We start from the raw sequence: 11,900 nt of genomic DNA on the forward strand, positions 1-11,900 counted from the left end.
AAGGGCGGTGACGTCACCGCGCTGCTAAGCCGACTCGCACAACTTGCAATGGTAAAACATGATATATGTAAAATATACAATTTGATCACATAATAATGTAATTACCTCTGGTAGTTCAATGCTTTTTTTCTGCTGCATTTCTTTTTTCTCTTGTACATGATTCTGATCCTCTTGTTGTATTTGTATCTGTAAATTCTATACGTTTAATAAAAAATGAAACCGCAAAAAATGAAACCGCGTTACAATAGTAGAGAAAGTTTAGAATGGTTTGGGGTTATACTTGAATTGAAAAAGCTGTGGACAGCCTAGGGGCGGTTTTTGGGTGTGATTCCAGAATGTAATGTTGATCACAATGTCATCTTTTCCTGCAGGAAATGTGGTAAACTAGTGGCAGGTAAAGAATATGACAATCCATTCTGAGTTTTCTGTTTCCTATTGGACATCGTACGGAGTCTTTACATACCATGCATTGCATGGTAAGTTCGATTTGAAAGCAATGCACTAACTGGGCTAACAAAAAGTGGCAAGACGCGTGGAATAATAACAACCACAGACTGAAACAACTTATTGACAAAGTATCCAACAAACCCGCTGGAAATGACCTACCCAGACAAGCCTGGGTCAAGCTGAACCGACTAAGAACCGGACGTGGCCGTTTCCGGGCCACCCTACACAAGTGGGGTCTCACTGATGACCCAACTTGCGAATGCGGCGATGGCGAGGAGCAGACGGCCGACCAGATCCTATACTCCTGCCCTCGCTTCAGATGCCCCGGCAACTTTATCGATTTGGATGATGCCAGCCGCGACTGGCTGAGGCACCTGACTGTGACAATATAACTATGTAACTTCTGCATGTTAAGCTCATACGAATATATATACATACCATGCAAAAGAAAAGAATGATGACACAGGCCCTGTAACTGTATTTACATACCCACAGCATAGCAATATAAAGTAAGGGGCCTGAGATGATATATTGAATTCCGATTGAAAATCTTTTTCCGCACATTTTAGAAGGTGCGCTGTGTTTACTTGTATTTAAATGTCTCCGTCATGTATTGACATATATGTGAACTAGTTCAAGCTCAAATATATGTGAACGGCACTGTACAGTGTTCGTGGAAGGCAGGTCGTTGAAGGGACTGTATTGACAACTAGTCTGCCACCAGAGGCCGCCAAAGAGTCTCTCACTAGGCTCTCTCATTAGGTTCACCAGTGTTGGTGGTGGTTGGGTTAAGAGAAGCAGAAAGGGTGGGTTACTCATGTGTAGTTAAGGATTAACTCTTCAGTACTTACTTCCATCACAAGTTTGCTCAGCACCTGGAGCCACCTTGACTAATGGTGGTCTGCCACAGTATTATTAGTTAATACATCAAAAATCAAAATGTTTGAAATATATCTCACCTCCTTTCAAAAGGATGTCACTATAGGTCCAGATATGTTTGTAACACTGCCATATAACTAAAACTGTGCCACTCGGATCATGAGCTCGACTTGAGCAAATCAAACTTTGCATACAATTTGCAATATACAAAATACATTTTATTGCATAACACTACATACTCGTTATATTACAAGATGTATTCCTGTGAGGTAAGCAGTGCACAAGGCAGGACAGGAACCTACTGCCATCAAACGTATTGAACAGTAAATGTGCACATGGCTCAAGAGTATAATCTGAATTACAAAATGGTTTCCTGAACCAAACTGTTACAGATGTAAATTGAGGGTTTGTATGTCATGTCATGATATATTACTTTACAGCTATTTTTGTGCTGTTCCTCTGTAGTAGTGAACTGAGTCATCAGCTGCTTGAGTTTCCTCTGACGACTCGCTGAAAACACATCTGTTCTTTCTCCGGTTCAGTTAACTCACCGCTGTTGAAATGGTCATTGTGACATTTGTTCCCACCACCGGAACTTTTAAGTGCTCTATTCATCACATTTTGTAACTTTTAGAGAAAAATTGGCTTACCTGTTACTGACCTCAACTAGATTTATAACATTTTCTAAATACTACAAATTCTGATTGCCTTTTTGTGTCCTGCACCTGCATATTGAAAACCAGCTCTAGGTTCCTTACTTGGCATAATTACTTTTTTTTATTATCTTCCAATTTGTATTGTGCATTCCTTAATGGTGTAGGGCAAAATTACCATGTAAAGGAGTTTGAGAGGTTACTGTCCGAACAAAAAGACAATCAAATGTCAAAGACTGCTTCACTGATAAGCATGTACCAAGTGCTGTGTGTAGCTGACACCCCAGACTTAAAATTCTCCATAACCTGAATAACAGTGTTACTTCACTCCAGTAATTGCCTGCACTCCATGCTCCGCCAAAGAATTACAGAGCAGATGCAAGTCATCATGTTCCTCATTTGGAAGGAACATTCTCAAAAACATGCAGCAATTCCTATAAATACTTGGGAGCACAAACACCTACTGGCATCACTGCACAAAGCTAATTATTATTTTCCCCAGCCTCACAAGGTGAATGAGTGTAGAACTGCGTCGACACTTCATGGCCATTTTGTAGGGAGAAGACCTTCTTTTTCTTGAGGTCATCAGGCCCAAAAGACATGGGCAGCAGCTCATCCACGGTCATCCGTACGTATGATCCATCCACCTTCGTCAGGAACACATCCCAGCCTGTGCCAAACTGCAAAACAAATCAGATCTATAAGTATCTGAAAACAGAGCAAGAGCACAATGTGCATGAATATGAGTGTACCGTATACACCATTTTATGGGATACATTCATAATTAGGTTTGAAAAATGTACAATGTTAGGAAGGAGGAGAGTCTTCTGTGTCTGCTTTGTAAATGTTTAAAGTGAGCAGCCACACAACCACTGCCTGCTTTGGTTGCTTACTTTATGGCTGCTTACTTTGCAAAAGCAAAAGCAGGTGTTACTTTATATTGTTCTCCTTCCTGTGACCACTGTGAAAAAGTTAGAACTAATTATTTAGTATTTAAAAGCTGCATGATTTCTAGTGACCTCTGATCTTAAAAACACCATAGCCCTGACCAGTGTTTTTACTGCGTACTGTAGGTATAATAACACGCATGCCTGTGTGCATTGTCATTGTAGGATTATCTAGGCTGCAAGATTTCTGTCTGCAATAAGCAGAGGATCCTTGTGAACTCCAGAGGGAGGATGAAGCACGATGTTGCCGAGTGGGCCCTGTACAGAAACTAAGAAGGAAAACCCTGTTCCTTTGAGCTCCTGCAGAGGACTGGATGACCGCGGTTTCAGAGCCGGGACAGGGGAAGGGCCTGGACAACAGCAAGGGGTAGGGCTTGGAGGGAATCTTTGAATCTTTCATTCTGCAGATCCAGCTCCCACATCCACTTGCTCTGATTCATAAAGGACAATCACCCTTTTTGAGAACTCTTGTAATATATTGTAGAGATGACATGACTTTGCATGAGTGTGTACGTATTGTGAGATGTCAAAATCTGTCTACAGCAAGCAGCATACACAGTACTATTTAACCCTCATGGAAGGATGCCTGTGGTGCCTTGTGATTTTGGCAATAGGCTTGTCCCCCACAGTCATGGTTTGACCCCCAGCCCACCTGTCTGCCCCTCCAGCAGTGCAATTGTTAATGCTACTTAATATCTGGTTCCTCATTTTTCTTAGAAGTAATCTAAAAATAATTTTGTCCTTGCATTTTAATTTATTATTATGATTATCATCATCATCATTATTAATAATAATAAATACATTTATATTATATCAAGTAGTTCAGGTGGGTAGCTGTGTCAGCATGCGTAGGTTGCAAAGGAACAAGTAATAGGTTTATTCCATGCTGAAAAAAAGAAGAAAGAAAACACAACGTTTCGGACATGGAGCCTTCTTCAGGGTTGAAGAACCCTGAAGAAGGCTCCACGGCCGAAACGTCGTGTTTTCTTTCTTCTTTTTTAGGTGAATAAAACTATTACTTGTTCCTTTATATTATATCAAGTCAATATCAAGTTTCTGATCATGCTATTATGAACCGAGGCCTTAGAACTTAGAGCTTGTGATGAATTATTGGAATTTGTCCATATCCACTGCTAGGTCCTGAGCAGTATATTAACATCAAAGCATGTGGAAGCAGCCACCATGACTGGGACTATCCTAATTTCTCCTGAAACTGGCCCACCTGACAATGATGACCACTAATGCTGACACCGAGGAGTGGTCTTTGCTAATCACACCTCTGTCTCCAATACTTGGTGGTGAAACCAGCACGAAAAACTGATTCAAAAGCAAGAGAATGATCCATTTACAGGATGGATGGCCCCCTCTTGTTTATAACATTTCTGGTTAAAAAGTGACTGGTTGCTAAAAACCAACTGCTCTTTCATTGTTTTCTCAGGGAGACTGTCATTGCTGGATTAAATTAATACTGTATTTAAATTCATATGAAATTCATCCATTCATGATCAGAAGGCCTGTTATTCCCAGAAGCAAGGTAAAAAAAAAACAGCAAGAATAAAACTCACGCAGTCCTCTGAACAGTGCTGTAAGCAACTGACTGACAGTCCCTTGGTCAGCACTTAGTTAAGTGATTGGCTAAGCTCTGTCTGTCTTGTGAGTCAGCCAACAATAACAGCACCCACATGAAAGCTTGCTTGCCTTGATAGAGGACAGTTTTCTGCACTGCAATAAATGATGTCAGACCTTCTATTTCTGTAAGTACGTTAGTGTGTCTGTTTGAAATCTGGACTGTGCTTTTGCCAGCTGTATTGCCTTATCACCTTGGCAGCTCTCCATTCAATTTCAATCCACGGAAACGTGCCAGGGCTGAAGTGATCTGTGTTCTACTGCGTTTTAGTCTGCCGAATACTTATACCTGGTATCCGTACCATGGGCTGTCCATTTCTATTTCTGGTTTCCTGATAAGTCTGCTGTCATTTTGTTTCCTTTTCCAATGCCCGTTTCAGGACCAGCCTCTGCCCTGACCAAAGTTACTGCTGGAGGTCTGTCTTGCCTAAACCTGTCCCCAGGCTCACAGTCCAGCACAAGAATGCAGCCAAATATCTCACTCTTATTCCAATCAGCCATTTGAAGACTTCCCCCAGGCGGCAGCACATAAGGTTGAAACAGCAGCATACCTTGAGTTCAGTGCAAGTTCACGTGCGACTGCTGATCTTTTCGAAATGTATCTATGAAGTTTTTAGACCAGTAATGGGCAGCTGAATGCCCCCAGCGGCTGGGAGCCTGTACGTTTTACATCAACTATATAACGACTATTTAAGACCTTAAGCAGAAGCCGACAATTCTACTTCTTTTGCAGAAACAGCTTAGCCTTAGCCTCTCATTAGGAGCAAAGTGCTTTGTGTAAGGCTTGTGTAAGTTATTCAAAATACCATTAAAAACAACCTGTTTACTAGTACAGTACTGTAATACATTGCCAGAACACTGCATCCATGGATACATTTAAATTACTTAAGGATAAAGTGCACTACAAAGCATATTAGTACAGCATATTAAAAATGTAATGTATAAGACTAGAGCTACAGTAAAAGATTGATAACCAAAACAAATAGTAATATGGTCAATATTGTTGTATACTATAAAAAGCTGCTTGAACCAACATGGTCATGGTTTGCCTGTTACTTTTCTTGAAAGAGCTCCTTTTATAAACACATTTGGGATCCTTTTTACTGTTTTTTTGTGTTTATTTCACATGATACATTAAACTGAGCATAGATAATATGGGATGCAAGATTATATTATCTAACTATTTTACATAAAATCAAAGTTAGCCTTTTTTTTAGTAAGATCTGTCATGCTTCGCATAAGTCATGCAAATTAACGAAGAAGAAATATAATACAGAATTATAATTCTGTGATGTACTGCATTTACAGTTAATATCATAATATAATTATAACTAATTTATCTTAAACTATTAGTGTAGGCCCCTTGCTTCAGTCAGATCAGCTAATGTTTCAGTCTCTCTCGCTCTGTCAAAGCATGTCTTTTCAGAGTGCCAATTAAAGGGTGTAAATACTGCAAATGCTTCTGAAAACATGCTTTTTAGGACTTGGCTGAAGAGATTGGGTACCAGGCAACTTACTGAAAAATGACAGTTACACAAGTTTTCAACACTAAACGCTTGAAGTGATTGAAGAGTGGCGATGCATTGTGAGGGGTAGCACAGTGGCACATTGGATAGTATTGCTGCCCTGGTTCAATTCCTGTCCTGGGGCACTATCTGTAAGGAGTTTGTATGTTCAACCTACGTTCATGTGGGTTTCTTAAAGGTGCTCCTGTTTCCTCTCACAGTCCAAAAACATACTGATAGGTTTATTGGCTTCTGGGAAATCTGACCCTGGTGTGAGTGCTTGTGTGTCTGTGTTTGTCTCTCTGTGTGTCCTGTGATGGACTGGTGTCCTGTCCAGGGCATATCCTGCCTTGCGCCCACTACTAGCTGGGATATGGGCACTGGCTCCCCCTGAATTGAAGAAGCGGTTAGAAAATGGATGGAATGCATTGTGAGAAAGCACGTCCACATGAGCAACCACACATGAAAACCTTTCAGAATATACAGTATAATGCAGGTACAGAATGCAGTAAGTTGCTGGCTTAGCACTTAGCTATCAGATATTGCTGCAAAACTGAGAGACACACAGAGCACAGGTACAGTATAGGTATAACTACATCAAAGACAAGTAACTGACAGTGCCTACCTCTCTCATAACCTGCCGACAAGCCCCACAAGGGGAGATAAACTGGTCTTGTAGATCGCTACAAAAGAAAGAATTGGCAATCAGCATACAATATTCAGAGGTTGTCAGTGGACCACTATTAACCAATCTTTTCTGATTCCTTTCACTAGAAGCTGTGGACATGAGGGCGAAGTGGCCACGCATGTGCTTCATAAGGAAACAAAAGACTAGCCTAGCCTTTCAGCAATGGATACAAAGGTCCTTTTTCAGGCCATAAATGCCCACTGGGGAATGGGGGGCAAGGGCCACCATTTTTCTTGACTACCTGACACTGGAGGTGGAGGCGATGTGGTCAGCATCATGCTCCAGCTGGCCTATTACCCCCAGTACTCATTAGGAAAGCAGGGGAGTGGATCTGGGAGCCATCTGGAAGGAATTAGAGCAAGGTCCATCACCTACCCCTACCTGGGATTGAACCCAAGACCTTCTAGTTAGAAGCTAGCCACCCCTGCCATCTGAGCTACCACGCCTCCGATGGACATGAGAACAGCAGGAAAATCAATAAGTTAAGCAAAATTAATAAGACAAGTGCAGAATTCACAGACGGAAACAGGCACAAGGCATTTATTGTTCCTGTAAATTCTTACTCCCTACTAGCCAAAAAAAAAAAGATTTGCAATTCAGTTTTAGATACTGTGGCTGTGTGGTCAAATACCTCTGAAAGGAACGAGTGTGCACGCTAATTGACATGACAAATTATGCTGCAAGGAGAGAAACAAATCAGAACATCCAACAAGATGTGTAACCTGAATTAACTTAGGCCTCCTTCAGGGTTTTTCAAATGAATGTGTTGTCTGTTAATGAATGCCATTAAACCCAGTTAAATGTTATAGAATAGACTTGAGGTTGAGTTTTAATGTGATCTGGTAGATATTTCATACTAAATGGTCACAAATATTTCAATTCGCTACCTACCTAGTTACACATATTTATTGTTCTGGTTGTATTATTTACTATGTTTGTAATGTACTGTCTACTTTGTGTGGTCTTGTTTGTTGTTCTGTGTCATCTGCTGTACTGCGTGTGTCCCAAGAGATCAGCTTGAATAAAAATTCCCATGTACTTTTAGATATGGCAGTGAACTCCTCTACTACTACAGGTTCTGCAGGTGTGCTTGTGATTGCTCAGAACAGTTTGCAGAAAAATATCTGCAAAACACATAATCTGCAGTTATACAGATTTACTATATATATACAGTTTTTATGTAGAGCAGTAGTATATTTGATTCTTTTTTTCTTTGCTGTATTTCAGGACTGCATGGGGTGGATCTAGAATTTTAACTATCGGTATATGTAACACACTGCCAGTGCCATTTTTAGTTACAGGTTCAGCAACATTGTCATGCGTTCGATGTCATGGTCAACATTTGAATGCTCTTACAGGTAGTCCAGTTTACCGAAGTGCTAACAATAGTCCTTCAGTTCTCACTGGTGCAATATACCATAAATTGAATGCAACAGTGTCAGTGATTGCTTAATTTCAACCTACTGCACAGGCTGGCACAATGCACAATTGTCAGTAGTAGACAATGAAACACTAGAGTCGGTGCTGTTATTACATGTTTTTTGTCTGTGGTATGTTATGGGAACCAGAGTTTTAGCACAGCAAGTTCTGACTTTGGCATACTCTACTGTGGTGTTTTGCCATTTGCAAGAGCTACAGAAATCTGATTTCACAAGGTATAACGACATCCAAGAACCAGATGCTTTATGAATGCTTGAGTATTTTAGGTAGGATAGTTTTGGTTTAACACAGTGGGAGGCGCCACGGTGAGCACCAGTTAAAAGCCAACGCCCCCCATGAGGGGACAGAAGCACCGGTGTGAGGATAGCAGGGACCAAAAATACAAAAAACAGTGGAAAAAACAAACAAAAAGGCAAAAGGAAAGAGTACCGCTGTGCTGCGTTACCACCAGGCTGGGCTGGTCCAGTCTGGTGAGCAGGGCACGTAAGGGAAAAAAAAAACAAGAACTTAGTGTAACACGTTACAAAAGCGTGTGCTAGCCTGCCCCTGTGAAAGTGCGTGATGGGACAGGCGAATAAATAAACAGAAAAAGAAAACATTACTCGGGTGCAATCTCCTCCCCTCCCCCTTCCGGGGGCGGCCCTGCTCATCCCCTCGCGGGGTGTCCAGTGCACCTTGATAGGACCCGCCCAGCTGGGGCTCATCAGCTGGAAGCCCAAACAGCTGGACTACAAAGGCGAGGCTCCGCCCTTCTACCAGGGACACGCCCCCTCGATGCCACAGCGGTTAATAATGGGCAGCCCCCTGGTCATAGGAGAGTGAGGCTCAAACCCCATTCAGAGACAAGGCAACCAAGGGGCGGCTGCACGCTGGAGATGTGGAGGAGAAGGGACGCTTGAGGCCGAAAAAAACACAAAGAAGAGAAGGTTGCTTAAGATATACAGTATTATACATAACTAACTTCAGTAATGATTGTGATTTGGAGCAGCTCAGTGCCACCAGCTTGTTTGTTGTTATCCCTCCAGAACTTCACCTAAGAACTTTCACTCAGAGTCAAATGTCCACTCAGAGTCAAACTTCCACTCAAACAGAGTCAAGTCAAACTTCCACTCAAAGAGTCAAATGTCCACTCAAAGAGTCAAATGTCCACTCAAACACAGTCAAACTTCCACTCAAACAGAGTCAAATGTCCACTCAAACAGAATCAAACCTCCACTCAAACAGTCAAATATCCACTCAAAGGGAGTCAGTACCTAGAAACAGCAATTGCTCTGAAGCTCTCGTATCCTTCTGAAACAGCTTTTAATATGGCAGTCCGCTCGGCACACACTCCCAGGTTGTAGCAAGCATTTTCAACATTGCAGCCTGTGGGGGAGAAAAACAAATTGTCTAAACACAGCGCCTTCAGCTTGTTTTCCTGTACGAGCTGTCACAGGGCCAGTGAAATTAAGGATATCTGCTGGCTCGTTAATAAGCATTTATTCGAATAAAGTTAAAACACTACACGTCTAAAAATATGTTTGAAGCTTCCATTGTTATTCTGTCAGTAGATGTGGAAAAGCCAGGTAGTTCTGTGAATCTACAATAAGTACTGTAAAAGAAAAAGTGACATCTAAAAGCAGGATTTATTTAGTCACTTTGTGTGTTGCTGCGTTTTGATGAGCTGAGATGTATGTTTGCTGAACAGAAAAGGGAGAAAAGGTTGAAGCAGCCAAATCTGACATCACGTGAGTTCAATAACACTCAAGGCCATGGGCACTGTGGAAATATCACCATGAAAGCACCCTTCAAAAACAAACTTTCTCAAACTACCCAGACCTTTCAAAAACAGACTTTCTCAAAATACCCCGACCTTTTCAGACTGCAAATCTTTACTTGATGAGTACATTATGTTTTTTTCTATGCTTTTATACTTGTTACTAACTTACCTTTGAATAAAGAGGGAAACTGATCATCTGACGGGTGACTGAATTTAAAGGAAGAATGAAGAGATCACACTGAAAACATTTCACTCGAGGACAGTCTGAACACTGTATAGTACAGCAAGTTGCTCTTATTCGGCTGTTGTTCTGTATGAAGTAACAAGTGCCATTCCCCACTGAGATCATATTAAACGTGTATGAAGTGACCTTATTCATAAAATATTCATAATAATTCCTAATTAATCGTAATTATTATTCATAATATATTCCACATTTATGCATTTAATTTCCTCTACTTAGCCTGACATGTTTGTCGAAAGTATTTTTAAAAAGTCACTTTTGGCAAAGAGATCCTAATTCTACATGTTTGTAGTATTTTGAGTGAAAGCTTTCGCTGTGGAGAATGCACGGTGAATTTCGGAGTTCCCATGTAACCTTTCATCCGCTGTCTTGCACATGTAGTGCGACATGTGGCGTTTCATAACAATGATAGGACCACTGGCGTCTGTCACCAGTTTAATTATTAACCTAGTTACATAATACATATTATACAAGAAAAACATTCCAATTAGTTACCAGACTAGTCCAGTATGTACACCTTTATGAACTTTAAATTCAGGAACGGTACGCAGAAGCTGTTGACTGAAGTTAAACAGTATAGGACACGTACGTGACAAGCATTGAGTGTTTCTGCTTCTTTCGCAGTCGTAAAAGTGCGTAATTATAACGCGGATTACGCAATAAAACATCATTCCTTTTGATTTTTTATCCCGAAGATATGATTCCAGCAAAGTACTCTACATGGATATCTCAATCCTTTTATCCTTGTTTTTGGGGGAAGAAAACAGTAAGAATAACCCTTACTGTTTGTGTTTGTTTTATTATACGAAATTAATTAAGTTAAAACGGATGAAGTATTTATTGGCACTTGTGATGCACAGTTATCCAAGCCTCTATTTTATCTTCAATTATTGACCATATTTTATTTTCGGAACAGTGTTTTGGAACAGTGATAAACAAAACATGTATAACATAATCCACCTGTATTTAATGCCATCACATACAGTACGGAGCAGTAATCAGTTATCAGTGCTTTACTACTGACAGTGCTCCTAAAAGTTGATAACATCGCACAATGTAGCCTACGCATATATTATAAAGTTATCCTATTAAAATCCCGACCGAATAAACCAGATAACTGTATATCGCTGTGAGGGTGCTATTATCTGGGAAATTGTATTGGCTAATTTATAAACACGAATGAGCGAAGGAGGATTGCTCAGCATAAATTATTTTTTTCTGAAGTTGGCTCGATCAAATCCTAATCGTCAGAATAAACAAAGAGCCTTTTCTCACCTGTGAAAACCCTTCCATCGTTGGTCATCAAAGCTGCCCCTACTCGGAAATTGCTATACGGACAGTAAGCAAATTCTTTAGCCTGCAGAGCCTTGTTTATCAGCCCTGTGATCATGTCCTGGTCTGCGGCGGACTGACCCTTTCCAGGCTTCTTAGGTGGAGAAGCGCCCCCATTGATCTCCATCTGTGCCATAACGCGTGATTCTCTGGTGCTCGAGTTTCGTCAATGAAAAGGCAGCAAAAACACCAACCGGTAATTCTGTCAGCGACTGTATGCTCAATCTCCTCTTCCGCAGCTGCGTTGACTTTGTGGGAGGGAGGGGTAGTGACAGTTTTGTGAAAGCAGAGGTTACATCATTTTAAAGAGATGGGACCGACGGGTTTTACTGTACATCCTCTCGTAAACCCACGCTATGGCATCACAGCAGAGTTCCCAC

General features: G+C 41.1%; 1 protein-coding gene across 1 annotated transcript; it reads right to left on the bottom strand.

Moving 5' to 3' along the window:
- Positions 1-1,522: 1,522 nt before the first annotated feature.
- Positions 1,523-11,900, bottom strand: cdaa (cytidine deaminase a). The gene is made up of 4 exons (XM_088616851.1): positions 11,464-11,900; positions 9,439-9,550; positions 6,683-6,740; positions 1,523-2,659 (listed from the first exon to the last, which is right to left on the bottom strand). The coding sequence occupies exons 1-4, from the start codon at positions 11,654-11,656 to the stop codon at positions 2,462-2,464; spliced, it is 561 nt and encodes a 186-aa protein (XP_088472977.1). The 5' UTR covers positions 11,657-11,900; the 3' UTR covers positions 1,523-2,461.

Source organism: Lepisosteus platostomus, chromosome 23, assembly GCF_059453375.1.
Source record: "Lepisosteus platostomus isolate fLepPlt1 chromosome 23, fLepPlt1.hap1, whole genome shotgun sequence".
Lineage (NCBI taxonomy): Eukaryota > Metazoa > Chordata > Actinopteri > Semionotiformes > Lepisosteidae > Lepisosteus > Lepisosteus platostomus.